At 47.3% G+C, this 27,255-nt stretch overlaps 1 protein-coding gene and 3 non-coding genes across 5 annotated transcripts in view; all 4 read right to left on the bottom strand.

Annotated features, from left to right (window-relative positions):
• The window catches only part of NCAPD2 (non-SMC condensin I complex subunit D2), a 66,151-nt gene extending 44,491 nt beyond the window's left edge, over positions 1–21,660 (bottom strand). The window contains exons 1-11 of one of the 2 annotated variants that reach the window (XM_088480907.1): positions 21,482–21,660; positions 20,686–20,812; positions 20,512–20,587; positions 19,825–19,883; positions 18,918–19,099; positions 18,667–18,806; positions 17,927–18,054; positions 16,928–17,051; positions 15,926–16,073; positions 2,155–2,352; positions 1,854–1,988 (exon numbers count right to left, since the gene is read on the bottom strand). In XM_088480907.1, coding sequence (XP_088337033.1) covers positions 1,854–1,988; positions 2,155–2,352; positions 15,926–16,073; positions 16,928–17,051; positions 17,927–18,054; positions 18,667–18,806; positions 18,918–19,099; positions 19,825–19,883; positions 20,512–20,587; positions 20,686–20,803 — 1,308 coding nt within the window. In that variant the 5' untranslated portion in view covers positions 20,804–20,812; positions 21,482–21,660. Of the gene's footprint in view, positions 1–1,853; positions 1,989–2,154; positions 2,353–15,925; positions 16,074–16,927; positions 17,052–17,926; positions 18,055–18,666; positions 18,807–18,917; positions 19,100–19,824; positions 19,884–20,511; positions 20,588–20,685; positions 20,816–21,481 lie in introns of both variants that reach the window. The other variant, XM_088480906.1, reaches the window with a different exon arrangement.
• On the bottom strand, positions 17,351–17,657 carry LOC148514789 (small nucleolar RNA U85). The gene has a single exon (XR_015879458.1). It is a non-coding gene; the product is annotated as a small nucleolar RNA U85 (small nucleolar RNA).
• LOC148514788 (small nucleolar RNA U85) lies at positions 18,131–18,440 on the bottom strand. The gene has a single exon (XR_015879457.1). It is a non-coding gene; the product is annotated as a small nucleolar RNA U85 (small nucleolar RNA).
• Positions 20,097–20,400, bottom strand: LOC148514787 (small nucleolar RNA U85). Its single transcript, XR_015879459.1, has one exon. It is a non-coding gene; the product is annotated as a small nucleolar RNA U85 (small nucleolar RNA).
• Positions 21,661–27,255: the final 5,595 nt, after the last annotated feature.

Raw genomic sequence — 27,255 nt, 5'->3', positions numbered from 1 at the left:
AATCTCGTGTCCCAATTTGGAGTAAACTGCCACTAACTTTAACGGGAAGAGTGAATCTGGTTAAAAATGGTTCTCCAACCTAAAATCCTGTACATTCTTTGTCGTCATTCTCCGGTATACATTCCTCAGAAATTTTTTAAACAGATTGAAGGCCTTTTATCCCCTCTACTATGGGCCAACAAAAGAGTCAGGATCAAATTAAGATACTTTAACTAGGCCTCATGATTCGGGTGGCTTGGCATTACCCTTTTTTAAATTGTATTATTTTGCTGCACAATTGACACATGTATGGGAATGGATTAATAAGACTGGTGATTCCTTGCCTTCCCTTGTCCTGGCTCACTATAAGACAGGCCTATCCCCATTGTGACTATTGCTGAGTGATAATATACATATAGTTAATATGTCCTTATTTAGGCAGGCCATCACTATCTGGAGACTGGTTTCACGCCTCTTATAAAGCGGAGGGCATAGATCCAGACACTCCCCTTGCTCATGCCAATTGTCTCAGGGAGCTCTCTGCTCTGCAGGTCGGTGAGGCCTGGGGCCAGTGGGGTATAGTCTCTATTGGGCAGATATTTCAGGCAGAAACGTTGAAGTCCTTTCACCAGCTGCGCCTAGAGTTTGACGTCCCCAACCATTTCTTCTTTAGATACCTCCAGCTTAGGCATGCCATCAATGCCCAGTTCTCTGAAGTTCCTTTATCTCTACAGGAGTCTCCCATTAAAACTTTATTGCAATCTGCTGGTTCTGACCGCTTAATATCTGGGATTTACTCTAACTTGTTGAGCAGGCATCATAAGTCTGAGTTATTATCTTTAAAATTGCAATGGGAAAATGATGTTGGAGTAATGGAGGAGGATGATTGGAGAGCAGCTCTTTCTAGCCCTCGTTTTGCTACCACGTCCGTTAGATACCAGCAGATACAACACTTTATAATACACAGAGTATATATGACACCCGTCCGATTAATGAGAATAGGGGGCAGGACGGATTCAAAATGTCCTAAATGTAACTCATCTGAGGGGAACTTTTGGCACTTAATATGGTCATGTCCTCTGGTGAATTCCTTTTGGCAGGGGGTACTCAGTGTTATAATTTCTACGGGTATACCTCCAGATATTCTTACTCCTACAACATGCATTTTGGCTGTGATTGATGCAGACACAAATCGATAAACATGTCATGCGATACACTAATAACCTCTGTACGCTTGCCAAAGTATGTCTTCAGGGACAAACCTGGGAACATGGCTATCCTTGGCTGGTGCGGTTGCTGCACATGAAAAGTATGTTTATACTGCCAGAAATGCAGTGCAGAAATATTATGCTACCTGGGAAAGATGGCTTGATTCTCCACATAGTTGTTCAAGGATGACTGTGTCTAACCTGTTCAGTGTTCAACTCCAGGGACTTACGTTATAGTACGTGAATGTTGTTGTGTGAAGGGGCGTTGCTGTATATGTATATGTCAAGTTATATGTCTGCTGTTTGCAAGTCATGTGAAGGAAGGAATATAATTCACTTGCTATTTAAATGCTGTGAAGTGAGACCACACACATTTCCCTTTTTCTTTTTTTGTATTTAGTAGTTTTTTTTTATTGTATTATTTACAATGTTTGTACAATGTAACTTTATTATGCATTTAAAAAAAATAAAAACACAATAAAAATTATTGGATTTCAAAAAAATATATTTTGTATTGCAGTCACATAATGCACCAATCTTTTTCTCAAACGCTTGTCAAACATGTGCAGGAAATACATAACACAAGAGCAGAAGAGAGCTTCTCCTCACATAGCATGCAAGACATAGTATTAGGCAGAGGTGCAATACCATGTATCATGTACTCACCTTACATGTGAAAGGATTGTTTGCCAGGAAAGACGCCAGGACCTGTATGGCATTCTTGCAAACTTTCACCGATTTATCAAACAGACGGCCGACCACCAGAGTGACAACAGACTGGAAGCGAGACAGCGGTAGCGCCTGAGGAAAAGACAGGGAAGAGTGGCTCAGAAGACGGGAAGCAGGGCTATGGATGAGGAGCCATAATACAGAGGGATGGGTCCGATGTTCTACTCAACCCAAGGAAGCCGAGGGCTTTTAGCGGTAACTGATGAAAGCTTTGAAAACGATCTGGAAACAGTCTCACCTTCTCCTGCACAATGCGATTGTAAACCTGCAGGACGCAGGACCGCACAAAGGTATGGATGTCGTGTATGTGTTCCTGCAGCGTGTCCAGAAAGTGCTCCCGCGTTCTTTTTTCCGACTCGTCCAGATGATCACCACTAAGCACACGGATTACCATCTCCCCCATCACAGTGAGCACAGTGTTTCTCATCATGTATGGCTATGATCAGCACAAGGACAGTGGTTAGGAATGGGAGGAATAAAACACACATACATAACAGGACATGTGCTCAGGAATTATTAGAAAGGCCTAAACCATTTCATCATCCGCTTGTGGGACACTGGATCCCGGGGGATGTAGACTCTAATACGGGACATTAAATACAGAGTGGTAACTTCTGCCTGTTCCATACCCTCACCCTGCTGGACAATCAATTTCTGTGAGTGTCCATACGACGGGATTAATTATTTTCCCATTATACTATTTTAGCGGCTGCAGGAGACCCAGACAATGCCTGAGAATCGGAGTGAGCAGAGAAACCTCCGGCTTCAGGGCTCCACTACCCCCATTCCCAACTAGGGATGTTCCCCTTATTCACAAACACACAGCAGTACTAGGCTAGCACTGAAGGCAGCGAGGAGAGTGCACCCTCAATTGTGCCAGGAGATAGGGTAAAGCGTCAGTCAGCATCCTGGGAGGAAATGGTTAGCCTTCCATAGCTCAGACTCTGCTGTGGTGGTAGTTGGCTCAGTGGTCTATTTACTAAGCCTTGGATGGAGATAAAGCACCAGCCAACCAGCTCCTAATTGTCATTTTTCAAACACAGCCTGTGACATGGCAGTTAGGAGCAAATTGGCTGGTACCCTCTCAGTTCACTATCTCCACCCAAGACTTAGTGCCGTATTCAATTTGGAGCGAAAAGCCGTTTTCCGCTAAACATTTTCGCCGATTTCACTTATCCTCGTATACAATTTTAGTGTCTTTTCGCCGGTGCGGAAAACAAGAGATATGGTAAGAACTTACCTTTGTTATCTCTGTTTCTACGAAGTCCACAGGGTCGACCTTGGGGTATAGGTTGGGAACCAAATCCGGGCACCACGCAGTTAAAGCTTTTAGCTCCCAGGATGCACTTGGGTCCACTCTCCCTATAACCCCACCCCCAGCCAGAGGCACCTCAGTTTGTAAGTAACCAAAGGCCGAAGGAGGAGAAAAAAAAAAAAAAGAGAAAACTGGAACACTCGATAACCATACTCTCAGAAATGGGAGACGGAAAACCGGTGACCAGTCACACAGCCCATTTGAAGCCAGGTGCGTCAGGGCGGGCGCCCTGTGGACCCTATGGACTTCGTAGAAACAGAGATAACAAAGGTAAGTTCTTACCATATCTCTTGTTTTCTACTTCAGGGTCCATAGGCGGTCCACAGGGTTGACCTCGGGGATGTCCCAAAGCAGTTCAACCAAGGGAGGGGACGCTCCTGTGCTGAGAGGAGAATCCGCCGCCAAAAAGGAAGCATCCTGAGAGGCAAAGGAAAACAATGCCTAGAACCTTAAAAAGGTGTTGACAGAAGACCACGTGGCCACCTAGCAAGGCAAAACAGCCAAGGCGCCACAGCGAGCCACCCACGAGGGTTACATGGCCCGAGAAAAAACAAGCAGCAACAACAGAAAGGCCTACCCATGGGTAGGCCCCTGAAGAAGACATACGAGGCCGTCCAGCCAACGTATGGCCATAGGCCGGCCATCCTTTCCTGTTAAAACCAGAAATCTCAGACCACCAATAAGGAGTCCGATTTCCGTCAGGAACTTGAATGGATCACATAAATCCACAGAGGCCGGACCACAGTCAATGAGGCCACACCAGCCGAGAGGACTGGGGACTGAATGGCCGCACCATAAGTTCCAGAATAATATGGAACCTGAAAATCATTAAGAAGAAACACAGGGTGAGAGCAACTCACACCCTGACAAGATGCCCTCCAGAAGAGGGAGCCACATGAGAACGCTCCCAATTCCGACACTCACCTGGTTGATATAAACTCCCTGAGAGAAAGAGAGAAAGCCAAAGCAATAGACCATGTAATGGCTATCACAACCAGCGGTTCCATTAACTTTCCCCGGAGTTAACGAAGAACCACTACTAACTCCCAAGGAGTCCCTAGGGAGGACAAATGGAGGCATAATCCAGAAAACACTCCAAAGGATGAACTGGATATCAGAGCGGAGCAATTCCATAACCTAATCATACTGACAGTGTAGAGATCTGCACTGTCAGGAAGGCCAGGCCGAGGGTGAAACCCAAGCCAGCCGGAAGGAATGCCAGAATATCTGGAAATCCTGGACACCAGAGGATCGTATCGATAGGTATAATACCATAAGAATTATGGCTGCCACAGTTTGTGGTAGGTCCCAGCAAAAGCTGATCCATGTGCTCCAATCATTCCAACGATGACAAAGCCATGGAAGCCGTAAGACCACTGTAGGGACGTAGTCAAAGACAAACGACCCAGGTCCAAGGCAAACCCCAGGACCCTGAGACAACAGGTCTGGGTAGTGAAGCATCAGGAATGGAGTATCGATGGAGAGACTCCGAAAAACCAAGTACCCCTGACATCTGGGGCAATCAGGAGCCACCAGCAGGAAAGCATCTCTGTCTCGATTGAAACACTTCCCTCGAGGAAGAATGGAGACTGGAGAACACAGGTACGCAAATTGGAAGAACCCCTTCACCGACAAAGAGTCACTGAAGGTTGCTTCAGAATCCCCAGAGTTGGACTGTAACACCATAGTGTGATAGAGTCAGAAGGCCATGAGTGTCACCTCAGGAGGGCCCCCCCCCCCCCTGCTCACCAGGAGATGAAACCTCTCTTGGGGAAGAGACTAGTCCCCGGGATGCACGTCGTAACGGCTGAGGACTCCCGCTTCCCAATGGAGAGCACCTGAAATGAACACTGTCGAGATGGTCGGGAGGAGACCCCCAGACAATGTCCAAATGTATGACATACCTGACATTGCCACCCAACGAACAGTATTGCTAAAAAGGAAGCCACTGTTCTGACCCTGTCGGACTGAACTTTTTCAGGTTCACCGGGAAACAAGGGCTATGCCAGAGTGAAGGCCCAAGACAGGCTAAAGTTCCAACAAGTTAATTGACAGGGTGGAATCGACAGACATCCAATTGCACTGAAATGGATGCGAACCAGACACTGTCCTTAGCAAAGAATACCCTGGACGAGATGGTCATAGTCACCTGAAAAGGGACAGACTTGCCTCCGGGGAGAGCAGCATCATTTGAACAGTGATCAGACAGAAAAAAACTTGTTCCATCTGGAGATAAGCCAATTATGGAAAGGCCTGGAATGGAACTAAGCCCATTCCACCCTTCCAAAGGCAGACACTGAATAGTGGACCATGCATCCCAGAGTGCAAAGACATATGTCGACTGCGCAGACATCCATGTACTCCTAATGGAAGAGTGGAGATGCCGTCTTACGCCAGAAGAATTCTCAGATTCTGAGAATCCAGCAGGGCTCCTAGGTGAAGAATACCCAGAGAGGGATGCAGGGAGGACTTTTTCCCCATTGATTAAACGTCTGCACCCTGAAGAAGCCACAGTCAACCTGACCCGGCTGTAAAGTACCCCGGTGATCCTGCTAAGAGCAGGAGGCCATCCAGGTACAGGAGCATTGGGATATACTGAACAGAAGAACTGTCAGAAAATCCAAAACGCTGGTAAACCCCTGTGGGGCTGAGAACAGTCCCAACAGGCAGAGCCCGAAAACCGTAAGTGCTGTGATACAGCAAACCTCAGTCCATGCTGAGGCAAGGTCTCTGTAAGTACCCGTAGGCACGCGTCCTGTATATCCAGTGATACCATAAAGTCCCCAGGTTCCAAACATAGTATGATGGAGCATAGGGATTGCCTCCTGAGCCAAGGTAGCTTTAGGAACTGGTTCAGGGAATTGAGACAGAGAATAGGCCAAAGAGGACAATTCAGCCACCTCACCAGAAAGAAAGCAGAACAACCAGTCCCTCGCTGAGAAAGTGGGGATGGCCCAATTAGCTCAGCTTACCCCAACAACTGTATAGCTTTCTGGATTCGTAAGGCCCTGTTCGGGTCCGAATAAGGGCCTGCGTACCATCACATGGAAATAGGCCGCCTGAGCAAAGAGAGGGCGTACCCTCCTACCCACGTAGCCGCGGCAACTAGACACTAGTACCGGGCGAACTGAGAAAATCGCCATCTCCCAGTGGTAGGCCTGTCTCGTCATGCTGACGATATATCCGTAGGTTCAGAAGCAGGATCGGCTGGCAGTCCAGGCCTGCTCGGTTGAAGAAAACAAGAGATATGGTAAGAACTTACCTTTGTTATCTCTGTTTCTACGAAGTCCATAGGGTCCACAGGGTTGACCTTGGGGTTATAGCTGGAACAGGATCCATGGGCACCTCACAGTTAAGCTTTTAGCTCCCAGGATGCACTTGGGTCCGTCCTCCTCTATACCCCGCCCCCGGCCACAGCACCTCAGTTGGTAAGCAGCCAAGGCCGGAGGAGGAGACTAAACAGAGAGAAGGAAGACTGGAACACACAAGAAACCATACTCACAGAAATGGGAGACGGAAAACCGGTGACCAGCCACACAGCCCATTTGAAGCCAGGTGCGTCAGGGCGGGCGCCCTGTGGACCCTATGGACTTCGTAGAAACAGAGATAACAAAGGTAAGTTCGTACCATATCTCTTGTTTTCTACTTCAGGGTCCATAGGGGGTCCACAGGGTTGACCTTGGGGATGTCCCAAAGCAGTACAACTAAGGGCGGGGACGCTCTTGTGCTGAAAGGAGTACCCGGCGCCCAAAGGATGCATCCTGAGAGGCGAAGGTGTCAAACGCATAGAACCTCAAAAACGTTTGAATTGAAGACCAAGTGGCCGCCTTACACAGCTGAACAGCAGAAGCGCCACGTCTAGCAGCCCAAGAGGGACCCACAGAACGAGTGGAATGAGCCTTAACAGAGGCTGGCACAGGTAATCCCTCCTGTGCATAAGCCTCACAAATAACGGAACGAAGCCAACGGGCTAACGTTTGTTTGTTGGCAAACCAACCCCTCTTGTGAAAACCAAAGAGGATAAACAAGGAATCAGACTTCCTAACCGAAGCCGTCCGGTCTACATAAATTCTAAGCGCCCGGACCACATCTAAGGAAGTCTCACCAGCTGAAAGATCAGGGGACTGAAAAGCTGGCACAACAAGTTCCTGATTAATATGGAACTTCGAGACCACTTTGGGCAAAAACTCAGGACGAGTGCGGAGCACCGCTCTGTCCTGGTGAAAAATCAGGAAAGGAGGGCGACAGGAAAGCGCCCCCAATTCAGACACCCTCCTGGCCGAAGCAATTGCCAGGAGAAAAACCGTCTTAAATGTCAGCCACTTGAGCTCCACCGCCTCAAGAGGCTCAAACGGAGGACCCTGCAGGACCCGTAGCACCACCGCCAAGTCCCAAGGAGCCACAAAGGGAGGCTGGATCCTGAGAACACCCTGGAAAAAGGTGTGAACGTCTGGTAGTATTGCAATCCGCCGTTGAAACCACACGGACAAGGCGGACACATGAACCTTCAGAGATGCAAGGCGTAAGCCGAGATCCAATCCTGACTGAAGAAATTCCAAGATCCTAGAAACTCGGAACACCTGAGGATCATAATGTCTGGACTCACACCACTGAAAGTAAGTGTGCCACACTCTGTAATAAATCCGTGCTGAAGCAGGCTTGCGTGCCCTGAGCATGGTACCAATAACCGAACCGGAGAAGCCCCGAGACCTCAAGACGGCTGTCTCAAGAGCCACGCCGTCAAAGACAGCCGACCCAGATCCGGGTAAAGGCAGGGCCCCTGAGACAACAGGTCCCGACGCTGAGGAAGAAGGTACGGAGCGTCGATGGAGAGGCTCCTGAGATCGGAGTACCAAGGACGTCTGGGCCACGCCGGAGCTACCAGCACGAGCATGCCGCCGTTCTGCTTGAATTTCCGCAGAACCCAAGGAACCAGGGATAGCGGAGGAAACAGATACGCCAGGTGAAACGTCCATTTCACCGACAGCGCGTCCACCAGACTTGCGCCTGCGTCTCTTGTCCTTGACCCGTAAACGGGCAACTTGTGATTGTGACGGGAGGCCATCAAGTCCAGCTCCGGCAGTCCCACCTGTCCACGAGTAGCTGAAACACCTCTGGGTGAAGCGACCATTCCCCGGGATGCACGTCGTGACGGCTGAGGAAGTCCGCCTCCCAATTGAGGACTCCGGGGATGAAGACCGCCGAGATCGCTGGAATGTGACCCTCCGCCCAAGTCAGGATACGAGACACCTCCGACATCGCTGCCTGACTGCGAGTTCCGCCTTGGTGATTGATATACGCCACCGTGGTGGCGTTGTCGGACTGCACCTGTACCGCCCTTCCGTGAAGAGCGGGGCCGGACGACTGCAGGGCCCTGTATACTGCCCGCAGTTCCAGGATGTTGATGGGGAGAAGTGCTTCTTCCGCTGACCAACGACCCTGAAGCGACAAAGAGCCGGTCACTGCCCCCGAACCTCGGAGACTGGCATCCGTCGTGAGCAGGACCCAGTCCGGGATCCAAAATGGGCGCCCCTCGACCAGATGAGCTGTCTGAAGCCACCAAGCCAAAGATTGCCGAACGTCCGGAGACAACACCAGCACCTGAGAGCGGATCCGGTGAGGTAACCCGTTCCATTCTGATAGAATCAGCCCCTGCAGGGGCCAGGAATGGAACTGGGCAAATTCCACCATGTCGAATGTCGACACCATGGACCCCAGAACTCTCATGGCGGAAACGGCTCAGGCAACTGCGTATCCGCAGCTGTAGGGAGGCGACCTTCTCCGGAGTCAGGAAGATCCTTTGCTGACGCGAATCCAGCAGGGCTCCCAAATGAACCATCCGCTGTGATGGAATCAGGGAGGACTTTTTCCAATTTATCAACCACCCGTGTGCTTGCAGGCAAGCGATCGTCAGGTGGAGATGTTGAAGCAGTACCTCCGGAGAGCTCGCCAGCAACAGGAGGTCGTCCAGGTACGGCAGCAGCCGTACATTCTGGTTCCGAAGATGTGCGGCCATGACCGCCATAATCTTCGTGAACACCCTCGGTGCCGTGGAGAGACCAAAAAGGGTAGCGCCCGGAACTGATAGTGGTGTTGAAGGATAGCGAACCTCAGATACCGCTGGTGTGAAGATGCTATCGGAACATGGAGGTAGGCGTCCTGGATGTCCAGGGACACCATGTAATCCCCCGGTTCCATCGCCAGAATAATGGAACGTAACGTTTCCATCCTGAACTTGGGAACCCTGAGGAATTTGTTCAGAGACTTCAAGTTGAGGATAGGGCGATGAGAACCATTGGGTTTCTGCACCAGAAACAGAGACGAATAATACCCCGTCCCTCGTTGTGATAGAGGAACGGGAACAATGACCCCTGCTTTCAGCAAGGACTCTATAGCCTCCTGAACCTGTAACGCCTTGGTCTTGTCCTGAGAAGGACTTGTGCAGAAAAACTGGTGGGGTGGTCTGTGCCGAAAAGACAGGGCGTACCCCTGGGAGACCACTTCTCGAACCCAGGCATCCGAGGTGGTATTGTGCCAGCACTGGGCAAATAGAAGAAGTCGGCCTCCCACTCTGAGGTCCCCCAGAGGGAGGCCCGTCCCATCAGGCCGCAGGTTTATCTTCCTGCTTGGAAGAAGGGCGCCGAGCACTCCAGGCTTGCTTCTTGGGTTTAGAGGCCGCCTTACTCGCAGACTGTCTCGGGAAGGACTGACCTTTCGCCTTTCGCCTTACCCTGAACCCGAAAGGAACGAAATGCCGAACTCCGAAACTTAGCAGGCAGTGCCGCCGAAGGGAGGAAGGCCGACTTGGATTTAGCCAGGGTGTCCACTATTTTGTCCAAGTCCGGACCAAATAGTAATTCCCCATTGAAAGGCAAGGCCTCCAGACCTTTCTTTGAATCAGAGTCCGCTCTCCAGGACCGCAACCATAAGGATCGGCGGGCAGACACCGCTGCAGCCGATACCCTCGGGGTCAGCAGACTAGCATCTAAAGAAGCTTCACCAATGTAAGAAGCAGCGTCCCTCATTTGTCCCAACAACGCCCGCTGGACATCCGGAGCGTCGTCTGGGAAGGTATCTTCCAATGCATTGGCCCACCCCTCAATGGCCTTGGCCACCCAGGAGATGGCCATGGACGGTCGGGCCACCGCCCCGGAGAGGGAGTAAATAGACTTTAAGCAAGTCTCAACTTTCCTGTCCGTGGGATCCTTCAGCGAGGATATCGACGGTAATGGTAAGGTGGCGCCCCGAGTTAAACGGGTGACATGGGAATCCACCGCCGGTGGAGTTTCCCATTTTTTACAATGTGCCTCAGGGAAGGGGTAATTAGAAGCCAACCGCTTCTGAGGAAGGAATCTCTTACTGGGCGCCTGCCAAGCTACCTCCATATGATCAGTCAACTGATCCGACAGGGGAAACACCGCAGAAGCCACCTTAGTTTTTTTGAAACTAGGAAACTTCGACTTAGGAACCGGTGCCTCATCCTCTATAAGAAGAATAGCTCGCACCGCCCTAACTAGTGCTCGCACATTAATGGACGACTTGGTATCCATTTCCTGGACCGAGGCGTCCGAGTCAGTGTCATCAGGGACCTCCCCATCATCTGAGGAACCCTCTGAGTCCGATACCTGAGCAGCCCGTGTCATGAGTGGGCGTTTTGAAATCCTAGAAGGCATGTCAGTCTGCAACATTGACTGAAAAGCCGAGGAAGCGGCCGCCAAATTTTGCACGGAGTTGGAGAGCACATCCACCCAGGGTGGAGGAGTCACCATAGGGGCCTGAAAAGGTACCACAGGCTGCTGCGGCACAGGGGAAGCCTGTATATACATAGGCAACCCCGCATAGGGACCCACCGACTGAGACCCAGGAGAGCTCCGCAATAACTGCGGGACACCCGGGGAATGGGGGATGGTCGGCTGGGACAACGACCTAGTAGGGAGAGCAGTCGGGACCGACAGACGGTCCGCAATAGACACCAGCACTTGAGAAAACATCGCCCACGGTGGTTCCTGCGCCAGAGAAGGTCTGGATGGGCCAGGAGCCACCTGGCATCGACTACACAGGCCATCCTGTGACAAATCCTCCCTATCTACTCCTGCAGAACAGCGTCCGCAGGAGGCCAACACCGGAGCCACTGAGCGCTCAACCTCCTCGTCTGACATGACAGAATATATTATATATCTGGCACCAGGGTAGAAGTAAAACGCACTCACCGGTGTGCTGAACAACAGCCCACAATATGGCACTGAGTAGCACACAACTGTATGTGACGGACCTCACAAATACGTGATCTATATAAGTGAGGTCAGTAGAAACGCCCCTCCCCCACACACCTGTAGGGCTTGTAGGAGAAGTAAAGGGATAGGTATAAGCTGACAGTAAGTAGAAAATAAGCACAGACAGGCAGCACTAGCAAAAGTCACATACCATGCAGGAAGATATACTCACTGCACCTTTACACTACAATCAACCTGCCCAGATTCAGTGTCTGGGAGGGCTATAGTGCTGTGTACGCTGTCCTTAATCGGGGGAGAGGTACACAGGGGGACCGGTCCGCGTGCTCCCTGAAGATCTGCGCTGCCACTGTGAGAAAATGGCTGCTGGAGACCTCAGAGGAGGAGTGGCCGAGTAGCTGCAGCTCAGCGACGCCAGACTCCGTGCTGAAAGGCGCGCTGAGCTGAGGGGAGGAGCCGCTGACAGGGAAGGCTTCCTCCCCTGGCTAGCATATTAACCCCAGGGCTTGCCGGCATCCCGCTTGCCATATATCCCTGGTGGTCTAGTGGTCCCACGGGTTATTCCTCCTCAGAGGGGGAGCCCGCCGCCACCGCTAGCGGCCCCCGGTCTGTCCCCTAGGACCGGGGGCAAAGGACTGCATCTGCAGGCAAAACCCGCGAGCCGCCGCTAATCGGCGACTCGCGGCTTACCTTGTCCCCGGCGACTCCGGCAGCAGTCCAGGGAGGGACCCAGAGTCCGGCTAGTACGGACTCTGGCCTCCCGCCGCGATCCCCAGTGCAGTACTGGCGTCGCGGCGCCAGCGGGGAAGGAGAGCGGCAGCGTGGGCGTCTGCATAGACAGCCCGTCGCTGCCACACTAGAGCCTCTGTTTTAAAATAAAAATCTAACAGGCTCTTTTTTTTTTTTTAAATAAAAATAAAAAAAGCTTCTGGGGGCTGCTCCTGCAGCCCCCCTGCGCGGTGACCGACTCCGGCCGGGCACCAGCTTACTGAGGTGCTGTGGCCGGGGGCGGGGTATAGAGGACGACGGACCCAAGTGCATCCTGGGAGCTAAAAGCTTAACTGTGTTGTGCCCATGGATCCTGTTCCAGCTATAACCCCAAAGTCAACCATGTGGACCCCCTATGGACCCTGAAGTAGAAACAGACCTTTAGGCTGACCCAGAGGACAAAAAGACTTAATAGACTTAGTCTGAGGCCCTGTAGTGGGCATAGCTGAAGGCGGGAAATTTGTACTGCCACTGTCAAGGTCAGGACCCAACAAGATCTACCCTATAGATGGTATCTGCACCTCTGCATTCCCAGAGCGCAGCCATAGGGTATTACGGAGGATACCGTCGCAGCCGGAACTCTGTAAGTTAGGAGACTGGTATCCAATATAGGCATGTCCACCTATGACAACTGCATATATTACATGAGCGACCAAATACATTTGAACCCCAGACGTGTTGGTGGGGAAAAAACATTACAAATGCATCAGCTCAGTATGCAATAGTATTAACCAACCATGCTATAGCCATGGTAGGATGGGTAACAACCCCTGAAAGCGAGTATACTGATTTCAGGCAGAGTTACCACCTACGGATCAGAAGTAGCCGACCACGCAGGAATGGGATGCATAGTAACGTCTGTAATCTGACGAGTAACACGCCCATCCACCCCATGAGGGGCTCGTGATGACCCTCAGGGAATTTGGGACAGGAGGCCAAACACTGTTGTAATACCTCATAACTGACAACAGCCAGAGTCCCGCCGTGCGATCCCCCTGCTAGTCAGCAACAGGGAACCAGAAGGCACGCAATACTGAGGGTGTATGATACAGGTGCAGGTCAACATTCACTCTAACCAGAATGGACCTGCCACCAGCCCAAAGCAGGGATAATAATACTTGAAATAGGCTTCCCCCCGTGTAAGAGGGAAAGAGCCCAAAACAGTATCCAGTTCACGCAGAGCCAACTGGGAAGTAACCACAGGGCGTCAACCACGCCAATTTGCGTTTCGTAGAAAACGACATCCACCCAGGGTGGCCGTGGGAATCCCTGCAAGGGGAATGACAGACTATGGTGGCACCAGGGGGATTTCATATACTGCGAAAACCCCCTGCAGGGAGCAGTAGTCTGTGTCACAGGGGAAGAGTGCAAGAAACTGCGAGATACCCTGAGATGAAAAGGGCATTATGGTGAAGTAACCCCCAGGTGAGGTACAACAATGGGGCCCACCCGGCGATCCGCAATTGAGAGGATCCCGAGAAAACAAACCTCCCAAGGGGGTCGTGAAAGGGGCCGGCACCAGATGACGCCACACACAGAACCCTTTATGAAACAAATCCTCCGCACTAACACCTGCAGCACATGGCTTGCAGGATAGCAAAAATGGGTGCCGTATATGTCCTGGTCAAACATATCTGACCAATCTTGGCGGAAATATCAAGCAGTGCTATACTGGTCCTGACTGATGCTAAAATTAGCCGCAGGGACCCATTTTCATTGTATGCAACACACAGTTCCAACGAAAATGTGGCAACGTGCAGCACGCAACAGTATGTGACAAACCTCACAAATATCAACGAGTATATAAATGTGAGGTCTCAGAACCACCCTAAGTACAGCTGTATTAGGGCAGATAAGGAAAAGGGATAGATATACACTGACAGGTGAGAGAATTAAATACAGTCAGCACTAGCATAAGTCACATACCATGCAGATATATACATAAACATGTCATAATATACTGCACTATTACACTGCATTCAACTTACCCAGATTCAGTGTCTGGGAAGGCTACAGCGCTGTGTACACTGACCTGATGGTGAGGTACGCAGGGGGACTGGACTCACTGCCATCTCCGGAGCTCTGCTGCTGCACCACAAGAAAATGGCCGCTGGAGACCTCAGAAGAAGCGTGGCCCGCGGAGGAAGCAGCTCAGCGACGCCAGACTATACATACTGAAAGGCGAGCTGAGCTGAGGTGGAGGAGCCGCTGTAACAGGGAAAGCTCCTCCCCTGGCCGGCTATTAACCTCCCGGGACGCCGGCTCCCAGCGCCGATCAGTAAGTCACTGGTGGTCTAGTGGACACACGGGGTATGGGGGGCCCGCCGCCACTGCCGGCGCCTCCGGTCTGTCCCCGGAGACACAGGACTGCATATTAAATGCGCGGATCACGGCAAGCGGTGATCCGCGACCTTACCTGCTCCCCGTAGATCCGGCAGCAGTCCTGGGCGCCCGCAGAGTCCGGCTAGTACAGACTCTGGGGTCCCGCTGAGATCCCCAGATCTGTACTGGCGTCTCAGCGCCGGCGGGGTGACGGAGCGGCAGCTTAGACGTCCTATGGACAGTCTGACGCTGCCGCTCTGAAGAATCCAAAGGAAAAATAAAAAACTCTGTCCTTTAGAAAAAATAAAGCTTAGGGGCTGCTAATCAGCTCCCCACTGCACTAAACGGTGACCCGACTCCGGCCGGGCACAACTTAAACTGAGGTGCCTCTGGCTGGGGGTGGGGTTATAGGGAGAGTGGACCCAAGTGCATCCTGGGAGCTAAAAGCTTTAACTGCGTGGTGCCCGGATTTGGTTCCCAACCTATACCCCAAGGTCAACCCTGTGGACCCCCTATGGACCCTGAAGTAGAAACCACTCTGCACCCTTTGTACACCCCCTTGATGCCAACTGCGTCAAAAAACACTAAAAACCCACAAAGGACACCCAAAAAAAACCACTTAGAAAAACTTCAAAGTGGGGGTACAACTTCAAAAACTAGCGAAATAGCCTTGGGGTGGGGGTGGGATATCTGCAAGCGTGGGGGAGTTTTTTCTTATTGCAGGTGCTTGCTGAAGGTGCATTTTTTTTGGTGCACTTTAAAGCTTGATTGCAGTGATTTCGAACTACGCTTGCACCCATTTTCATGTACCCCAAATTTGATGAGAATACTTCTTTTGGCCAAAAAAAAAAAAAAAGTTGCTAAATGCTATTCTTCGCCACTCTCCCAAAGACACTAAATTGCTCCTATTGAGACCATTTAAAGAACCCAAATAAATACCTTTAGCAGGGCTAATCGGGGGTACCCATAGTGAACCTCCATGTCAGAGAATCTTTAGGGGGGGGGGGGGGGTTTGATTTCACCAATTTGGAATGGGACACACTCCAAGCAACTGACTTTTCGCTCCAAATTGAGTATGCCCCTTAGTAAATAGGCCCCCTTAGTCTCAGCAAAGGCTGCAACCACAAGACATTACAGATAGGGGCCTGTAAGAACAGTAGCTACTGTAGTGCTGGCCTGGTGGGAGGCACAGGGGGTTTTACTGGCCATCCAGTAGCCTGGGGGTATGGAAGAGGGTGGAGTTAAACTTAATTTAATGTTTAAGAGACACAATAACCAGTGACCCCAAAGGATCCTGAGAAAACCATTTAACGCAAGAATATAATAATCTTATTTTATAAGTGTCCCCGAACCACCACCAGCTATCATCTCACCTCTCCATCCAAATAACTCAGCAGCACACTGATATTGGGCATCATGATAGTAGGTATCCGCTCAGATAACTGCGTTATAAAGGCAGAGATCGTTTTAATTCCAGCATTTTCCCGGGTAAGGTCCTGGGATGACTTCTGTCCAATCTTCCTGTAAAATAAAGTTTGGCGAGTTGGCGTGCCGAGATCAGCATGGCTTTGTCACTATGGACAATTACAATGCCAGTGCTTTAATTGTCCCATATTACAACATTTAATCTTGCATCTTTATAAAAAGGTATTAAGGGGGGTATCCACTACCAGATCTGAAGACGACTGCACGATTACGACATTGTAATCGTGCAATAGTTTGTCAGTTGTGTGATGAGCCTGCACTGAACGAGCAGACGTTCAGTGCAGGGTCAATCAATCATCTGGAAACATGCTGAACCTGACGATAGTCAGGCTGACCAGCATTGTTGAAGAAATCAGATGTCTAAACGACCAGCGGGCACACGCAACGCTGGTCGATTTAGACATTTTTGCAAACGATTGTTTGATCAATCGTTACTGTTCATAAAAATTGCTAAGTGGATACCCCCCTTTAGACTAAGTGTAGACAAAATTATTCTAAATACAAGGTTGAACACTATAAGCCAAAAAGACCTTTGTCTGCACAAATCTATATTAATTATGAACGATCAACATATGCAACACAGCAGACAAGACCAATCTATGCTGCGCTTCTTCCAATATGAAGGACGTACCCATAACAATCCCATTTTAAAGCAGCGGGGTGAGGGTGAATCAGTGGCCACTATACATTGATAACTTTTTCTACATGTTAGTGCAGCTTAAGATCAGATGCAGTACATTCCCCACCATTATAGTGATATATAGATCACAATTAACCTTGCATTGTAAATGTGTATCCCCGTTAGTGAGGCTGATATACTGTTGTCCTAGAACATGGCGTGACCCAAACTCAATAAAACATGGGACAAAAAATGAATGAATTTTCCTCACCTCATGATCTCCCCCACCAAAGACTTCATCCCGTATTCAGTGGCCCACAGAGTCACAGCCTGGACTAGCACCGGAGCCAGGTGCTCAAAGTGCTGCAAGAGTTGAATTACTTTCACACTGACACCTGCGTGAGATACAAAAGAACTTTTTTAAAATATTCACACATTGGAGTAGATACAGTTATCCGCGAGGTTCCAATGGAACGCAGGTTATCCTAGCCGGAAGCCCTGGCTCGATTTGCTTGCCCAGAGTCTCAAAGGTTCCGATCTAACTTCCCAAAATAGAGAGCAGACAATGAGGCAGCTGCTCGGACCCCCTCATAAGCACAACTCCCCACCCGAAGGCATTTTACCAGCAGAACACACACAGAAAGCAAACTCACAGTAAAAGCCTGTGGACTACAGACAAATGATTGCTCTCATGTGCCATCAGATTACCAAAGATATGTGCTCATGTCTCCCCATCACCTCTCTGTGAGCATAACCTCTGCCCTGCCCCGTCTAGCCCATGCTCCATCCTGTAGGTCCCCTCAGACTCTGCACACTCACTCTGGTGGGCAGATCAGACACAGGCTGAGAAAGACCAGCTATAACAGCTGCTGTGGGTCTGGCCTTACAGCGACAGCGAGATCCTTCTCCACTGCCACCAAGATTACAGACCGAGGGCGACGGGCAGGAGGTTACACCCAGAGGACAAAGGAGTCACAGGTGCCTTGGTCTCATCACCTGGCCAAAGTTTGCACATATTACACTTCAAACCCAACACTGCCGCCCCCACCCACCGGTAATAACCTTCCAGAGACACCTGCCTTTGAAATTACTCTTAAATAATCACCATTTCCAACATGACTTATTTCACACAAACAAAACCTCCTTTAGTGTCTTAGTCTGTGCAAAATGCGGGCAGATGCTGGTACAGGAAGCACCACTTTATATAAAAGAACATTAAACACTGTTCTCCTGATACCGGTTATTAGTCTCCAGTCCCCTATTGACTTACTCAGCGTGTCATTGGAGTGTTTCACAGCCACCCCAAGGAGGTGTGATAATGCTTCCCATAGAGGCTTGTTCTTCAGTGCTCCTATACTGGGATTCTCCATCATCTTATAGCAGCAGCCAGTAACCATGCTGGGAAGAGAGGAAAGACTGGTTTAGCAGATCAATAAAAGGGACATTAGCAATAAACAGGAAATGCCATTGAACTTGCCATCAGATTACCAAAGATATGTGCTCATGTCTCCCCCATCACCTGTTAGCGAGTAATGACCTCTGCCCCGCCCCTTCGAGGTTACCGGGCATCCTGTAGGTCCCCCCAGACGCTGCACACTCACTATGGTGGGCAGACCAGACAAAAGACTGAGAAAGACCAGCTATAATAGCTGCTGTAGGTCTGGCCTTACAGTGACAGCGAGATCCTTCTCCACTGCCACCAAGATTACAGACCGAGGGCAACGGGCAGAGGTCATTACCCAGAGGGCAGAGGAGTCACATTCGCCTTGGACTCATCACGTGGCAGAAAGCAACAAGAGTCAAGATAACATTTCACACAATCCACTACTTTAGTAGCAATAAGTATACATCCAATTCCAATGCAGAACCCACTACACCATTATTGTCAACAGCTTCAATACCCAACTAACCAAAATGGAATTAATACTTTTCAGTATGAAATATCTTTAAACTCTTTGACCATCGTCCATTATATAGTAATTACATTAGCTTGGAATTAAGTATCCTAACCTGATAAACTCCTCTTCTATCAGTGACATTGTCCAAAGCCTCCGAACATCCAGCTGAAGGAGATGCGTAATTGTCTGCAGGACGCGGTCACGCTCAGACTCCCACATAAAGCCATCTGCTTTGGACTTGCTCTTCTTGCCCTGATAGAAAAAAAAAAAAAAACCACAACAACCCACAATCATAAAGCTTAAATAAACCGAGCAAAGATTACTGTATAGGATACAACCATTATGCATGCGTTCAGACGTTACCCTTCCACTGGGCTCCACGTTCCCCAGAGCAGCTTTGTACGTCTCCACCTCGAAGGCCTCCACTAGGTGTACCAGGAGGAAACAGTTCATCTTCAGGGTGTTCAGGTGGACATTGCGATCCGCTGTAGCCAGTGCCTGATCCTCTAGAACTGCAGGGAGCTCACTCGCATGTTGGGATGTTGCTAAAGAATTTGTAAGGAAAATTCAGTAGTACCATCTCCACTGAGCCCGATATATGCTTCTGTACGGATGTTCTCCAGTGCAAATAATAACATTTATCCAGACATGGTGCCTATAATACTGGCAGATCCAATGGTACATAGAAGTACCTACCAAAAGTACATTACGGCCCTGTAGTTATTAAAGAGGCAGATTCTGGAGACAGAAGGCTGACAGAAAATTAGCTCCATTTCTAACATAAAACACTGTTATCCTTTATTTATATGGCATGGCTGGGGTTCTAAGTATAATACAGATATGTCCTCTTGTATCTTTGCTGCGTATGCGGCAAATTGCGCCACGCATAGCGCAAGGCTCGTGCAGGCAAGCGGATATACATGCTGCGTTCGCACCCACGACCCCATAGGATTGCAATGTGCGAACGCAGTGCGCATAATACCATACAGTAGCACGCGCAGCTGTGGGTAACTGCATGGCGCGTTACGTGCGCACATTTGTAGCGCGATCGGGAAGGATGTAAGACGACATCTGTAGGTGTACATCTGCATTAGTACAACAAAGTACAGGAAAGATCATTTACATATTTGCAGTACTGCTCAAATGACAGTCAGGTATAGAAAAAACATATACAGGGAGGTTACAATGCAGCAAGTCGGCACTATCGACAGACCGTATCCTCTCTTAAGCTTTATCATTTCAGTAAGGCATTTGCTTTATAGAATTGTACCTTTTACGAGCAGCTCAAGCAGATCTTCCTTCAGGGCAGCATCCAAGGAGCGAAAATGGCTGCAGGGGATAACATGAATAATTAGACTGGGGGGGAAGCAGTAAGAACAACACAAAAACTAACCTTCTCTGGGGTCTATAGACCGTTAACACTAAAAATCTGAAACACGTTTAGTATGACAGGGCAGAAAATCTGGTCTGCAAGATATACAGCAAATTATATTTTGTTTGCTTATTACGTTTAGAAATAATTTCACAGATCAACCAGACAATTACCATCAGATTACCAAAGAAACGTGATCATGTCTCCCAGTCACGTTTCTGTGAACAACCTCAGCTCTCCCCCTCCGGGTTACGGCCTACCCTGTAGGTCCCCCTCGGACTCCGCACGCTCACTCTGGCGGGCGGGTCAGCCAGGATCAGGCAGAGAGAGAGACCGATTTCCTATTGGTCTGGCCTTACAGCGGCTGCGAGATTCTTCTGCACAGCCACCAAGATTACAGACCGAGGGCGAAGAACAGAGGTCACACACACAAAGGACGGAGGAGTCACATTTGCCTTGGACTCATCACGTGGCACAAGGTGACAAATTCATTTTGATGTTAAATGCCAATGGTGGCAGCGAAGCTGTGGGTCCGTCGATAAGGACAACACAGATGTAAGTAACTCCTAGCAAGCCTATACTTACAACAACATACTGTACAGCGCATCAAAGTGCTGGAAGACAACCTGAGGACCACTGGAGCGGAGAGACGCTTTATAAGCTGTGGGAAGAAGACGAGACAGTTATCATGGTACATACAGAAGACGCGGGAGAGCAAAGGAGATAGAGAGACCACACGTGGCTGTTTAAGGGTCTCACCGCTGAGCTGAGGAGCGAGCTGTTTTACAGGCTGTACCTCCTGCACTACATACTGCCCCACACCTCCGCTCTTCAGCAGGTCACGGAAAGCCAATGGGATGTTGAACTGGAAGGACATGGCGGCGGCCTGCTGGAAGAGAGAAGACAGATCAGGTACTTCCGCTCACCTCCACCTCATACAGCGCAGATAAAGAGACATCGTCCTTTCATCTTCTGTGATAACCACAAGTCCCAGCCATGCCTCCTAACAAGTGTGGAGTCACAGGCGAATGACCACGCTGTGACCTGTGTTTCCAGACAGGCGACACAATACATGTGACTCCCAGCAGAATGGCATGCTGTTACTTGTGGTTCCACAGCAGCTGCCACAAGGTACCAACAAAGACATGCTGTTACTTGTGGTTCCACAGCAGCAGGCAATTTACCTTACAAAGACATGCTGTTACTTGTGGTTCCACAGCAGCAGGCAATTTACCTTACAAAGACATGCTGTTACTTGTGGTTCCACAGCAGCTGGCAAGCTACGAACAAGGCATGCCGTTACTTGTGGCTGCACAGTAGCTTCAGTTTCCCGAGTAGGACATGCTGGGACTTGTAGTGCAGGCCACAGTGCAACACAGACCCACACGGGAGTCACATCAGGACAACAAGCTCATGTCTGATCACTGCACGGTTCTCCCGTGTAGATCTGTCTTGCAGTGTGGCCTCCACTACAAGTCCCAGCACGCCCTACAGGGAGCGTGGCCGGCGCTATCTGGGAGCAGCCATATTAATATGACTAGTATCAGCTGCTTACCTCGGGCGCACCCCGGTGCTGTATGGTCAGGAAGCGGCGCAGGGACCCGGGAACTCCCGGCTGCCCAGGACAGAGACAGACCTGACCCGATGATGAGTACTCCCGAAGTGAACCCGGAGATTTCAAACCCGCTCCTCCCGCCTAAACAACCACCAATCACAAAGCCGAGAGCATAGAGGCGGAAGCGGCGGGATAGCCAATCACACACTAGTAGGCGGGCCTGAAGGTGACGCTGTCCAATCGAAACTCGACCAGGAAAAAAGCCAATCACAGAATGCAGACGAGAGAGTGAAAGGAGCGGGAAGCAATAGCCCTGCAGATAGAACTCACAAATCCTATAGGTCCAGAGAAATATGATGGTCAGGCGGGATAGCCAATAGAAGCAGGCAGTGACATTTACTTTACTAGTAGGCTATAGGCAAGCATGGAACTAAAAGTCCCAGCATTCCTTAGAAAATGGGTCACTGCCTGCTGAGTTTCCCCATCTCTGCCATAGTGTTATTACAGTCCAGGATTTAAGGATATCTATGCGTGAGCGGTTAAATCAAATTGACTAAGGTACTAATTAAGTCATCTGTACTCAGCAAGGACATCCTTAAAAACTGGACTATAATACCCCTTTTACACCAGAGCTAAAACCCAGGTTATTGCAGGGTTAACCCGGGTAGCTCCTTGGTGTAAAAGGGGCCAGGGTTGGATTGCCGGGTCGAGCGACTCGGCAATCCAACCCAGGTAACTTGCAGGGTTTAACACGGGAGTAATCCGTGAAACCCTGCAGTGTGAACGGCCACTCCGGGTCACGATGACCTGGAGCGCCCCGCATGTCGGGCGATTGGTCCGGCTTCAGTGGCACTTGGAGATGACATCATCTCCAAGCGTCCACTTCAACGCCGGGTCTATGCGGACCCGACTCCTGTGTGAATGGCGCCGACTCGGGAATGTCCTGGGTCGGCGCCGGCTAAATTGCGGGTCTGATCCGGATTGGAACCCTGTTCCAACTCCGGGTCAGACCCGGTATTTAGGTGTAAAAGGGGTATAAGAGAGCCGATGTCTTTTTTAATCAGCTGCCGGTCGAGAGCCAATCGGAACTTGCGGACCAGCAGCAGCTGCTGATTGGCTGCTGGTTTGCGAGTTCCCATTGGCTCATGACCGGCTCCCGATTAAAAAAGACATTGGCGCTGGCTGTACTTGGCAGGGTGCAGGGGGTTGCTTGCTGGGCCAGCGGGCCCCCTAAGCCGCCGGGCCCCATTGCAAGCGCACCCTTGCACCCTCTATAGTTACACCAGTGGGTGGGAAGTATTTTGTGTAAGGGGTCATGTTGGAGGGTTTGCTATAATGGCAGAGACTAATGCTGGGTACACACTAGACGATACTTCGTCCGATCCGGCGGATTGGACCGACATATCGGGCACATTGTCTGGTGTGTACCCGCTATGCCGCTGACGATGCGCGCTCCCACGTGTCCTAAGCAACATCCTCCGTCAGCCCTACATGCAGGCCCATCGGGGGATGTTGTTAGCATGGCCTCCGCCATAGCTCTGTTGGTGCCCACAAGCCGGGCTGCCACCAGGGGGGGGGGGGGGGGGTCTGCTGGAATATCTAGTCCCGGGCCCGGAGAGAGAGGGGGCCCGGGTGACAGTGGTGCGCAATGCACTGTGATTGGCTCGCAGACGGCTCCATATTTCAAATGCAGCTGCGCCGATGCTGTCACCTGTACTCAATCATGAATATCCTTAGTACCTGGACTGTAATGGCAGAGTTTGGGGATCTCTGGGTCACTAGTTGTCATAGGGGGCCTATTTCATACTTGCTGACATTCTGGCTGCCCCCCCTCAGACCTCTGCCCTAATATTTCTATTGATGCAGTGAGATATATTTACTGCTGAAAGCAATGGGTTAACACTTGTTTAGTCAGTTTCCTAAACGCATTTTCCATAGAGAAGTCACTGACTGTCCCATCAGTAGCGCGGTTTACCGCATCCTCATAGGAAGGTATGGGAATCGCGGTGTGTGGGCAATTTGCTAAATTGTTAAAGGCCTGGCTTGTCACAGTTTTCGTGAAAAAAGATGACACCAGCCGAGCTACATGTATACAGGGCGTATTTATCACATCCTGCATTTTTAATGCGGTTGGGATGTGAAGTTATCGCCCATAATCGCAATGCGGTGATGTGAATGGCTGCTGCTTGCAAATATCATCTTTTGAGTGGCGGGACAGACCTTGCGGGTAAATCTGACAGCTAAGCAGCCCTCAGGGAAATCTATGGGGGCTGTGGCTGCTGTCGAAAAAGGAGGGACCGCAACAGATAAGAAGATATTTGCTGCGGACCCTCCTTACATCCTGAGGATGCATAATATTTCATATCAGGGGATATCCCACAAATATTTATTAATAAACAGGACCCTAAGGACGCCATTTATCAATAATCACATACTCAATGCATACTTGACAACTCTCCCTAATTATCAGGGAAATTGCACACACCCATTATGAAGGAGGATGATGAGATAGATATGAGATAGATATGAGATAGATATGAGATAGATGGATATATATGAGATAGATAGATAGATAGATATGGGATAGATATGATATAGATGGATAGATAGATATGAGATATATAAATAGATATGGGATATGAGATAAATGGATAGATATGAGATATATAAATAGATATGAGATAGATATGAGATATATAAATAGATATGGGATAGATATGAGATATATAAATAGATATGGGATAGATATGAGATAAATATGAGATAGATGGATAGATATGAGATATATAAATAGATATGAGATAGATATGAGATATATAAATAGATATGGGATAGATATGAGATATATAAATAGATATGGGATAGATATGAGATATATAAATAGATATGGGATAGATATGAGATATATAAATAGATATGGGATAGATATGAGATATATAAATAGATATGGGATAGATATGAGATATATAAATAGATATGGGATAGATATGAGATAAATATGAGATAGATGGATAGATATGAGATATATAAATAGATATGAGATAGATATGAGATATATAAATAGATATGGGATAGATATGAGATATATAAATAGATATGGGATAGATATGAGATAAATATGAGATAGATGGATAGATATGAGATATATAAATAGATATGAGATAGATATGAGATAGATATGAGATATATAAATAGATATGGGATAGATATGATATATAAATAGATATGGGATAGATATGAGATAGATATGAGATATATAAATAGATATGGGATAGATATGAGATAGATAGATATGAGATAGATATGGGGTAGATGGATGGATAGATATGAGATATATAGATATGAGATAGATAGATAGATATGGGATAGATAGATAGAGATGGGATAGATAGATATGAGATAGATAGATATGGGATAGATAGATATGGGGTAGATGGATAGATACGAGATAGATGGATAGATACGAGATAGATAGATAGATAGATAGATAGATATGGGGTAGATGGATATATATGAGATAGATAGATATGGGATAGATATGAGATAGATGGATAGATAGATATGGGATAGATGGATATATATGAGATAGATAGATAGATATGAGATAGATAGATATGGGATAGATATGAGATAGATGGATAGATATAAGATAAATATGAGAGATGGATAGATATGAGATATATAAATAGGTATGATATAGATATGAGATATATAAATAGATATGGGATAGATATGAGATAGATGGATAGATATGAGATATATAAATAGATATGGGATAGATATGATATATAAATAGATATGGGATAGATATGAGATAGATATGAGATATATAAATAGATATGAGATAGATAGATGGATAGATATGAGATATATAGATATGAGATAGATAGATATGGGATAGATAGATATGAGATAGATAGATATGGGATAGATAGATATGAGATAGATAGATATGAGATAGATAGATATGGGATAGATAGATACGGGGTAGATGGATAGATACGAGATAGATGGATAGATACGAGATAGATAGATAGATAGATAGATATGGGGTAGATGGATATATATGAGATAGATAGATATGAGATAGATAGATAGATATGAGATAGATAGATATGGGATAGATATGAGATAGATGGATAGATAGATATGAGATAGATGGATAGATATAAGATAAATATGAGAGATGGATAGATATGAGATATATAAATAGGTATGAGATAGATATGAGATATATAAATAGATATTTGATAGATATGAGATAGATGGATAGATATGAGATATATAAATAGATATGAGATAGATATGAGATAGATAGATATGGGATAGATAGATAGATATGAGATATATAAATAGATATGGGATAGATATGATATATATAAATAGATATGGTATAGATATGAGATATATAAATAGATATGGGATAGATATGAGATAGATGGATAGATATGAGATATATAAATAGATATGGGATAGATATGAGATAGATGGATAGATATGAGATAGATAGATAGATAGATATGATATAGATGGATAGATATGATATATATATAAATAGATATGGGATAGATATGAGATAGATAGATATGGGATAGATGGATATATATGAGATAGATAGATATGAGATAGATAGATATGGGATAGATATGATATAGATGGATAGATATGATATATATAAATAGATATGGGATAGATATGAGATAGATAGATGGATATATATGAGATAGATAGATATGGGTTAGATGGATATATATGAGATAGATAGATAGATATGAGATAAATATGAGATAGATGGATAGATATGAGATATATAAATAGATATGAGATATATAAATAGATATGGGATAGATATGAGATAGATATGAGATAGATGGATAGATATGAGATAGATAGATAGATATGGGATTGATATGGGGTAGATGGATATATATGAGATAGATAGATAGATAGATAGATAGATAGATAGATAGATAGATAGATAGATATGGGATAGATGGATATATATGAGATAGATGGATATATATGAGATAGATAGATAGATATTAGATAAATATGAGATAGATGGATAGATATGAGATAGATAGATATGGGATAGATAGATAGATAGATAGATATGAGATAGATATGGGGTAGATGGATATATATGAGATAGATAGATAGATATGGGATAGATGGATATATATGAGATAGATAGATATGGGATAGATATGATATAGATGGATAGATATGAGATATATAAATAGATATGAGATAGATATGAGATATATAAATAGATATGAGATATATAAATAGATATGGGATAGATATGAGAGATGGATAGATATGAGATATATAAATAGATATGAGATAGATGGATAGATATGAGATAGATAGATATGGGGTAGATGGATGGATAGATATGAGATATATAGATATGAGATAGATAGATAGATAGATATGGGATAGATAGATATGAGATAGATAGATATGGGGTAGATGGATAGATACGAGATAGATAGATAGATATGAGATAGATAGATATGGGGTAGATGGATATATATGAGATAGATAGATAGATAGATAGATATGAGATAGATATGAGATAGATGGATAGATAGATATGAGATAGATGGATAGATAGATATGGGATAGATGGATATATATGAGATAGATAGATATGAGATAGATATGAGATATATAAATAGATATGGGATAGATATGAGATATATAAATAGATATGGGATAGATATGAGATAAATGGATAGATATGAGATAGATAGATAGATATGGGATAG

This window comes from Taudactylus pleione, unplaced genomic scaffold, assembly GCF_031769625.1.
Source record: "Taudactylus pleione unplaced genomic scaffold, aTauple2 ptg000258l, whole genome shotgun sequence".
Lineage (NCBI taxonomy): Eukaryota > Metazoa > Chordata > Amphibia > Anura > Myobatrachidae > Taudactylus > Taudactylus pleione.
This window is presented reverse-complemented; position numbering and strand designations above follow the sequence as displayed.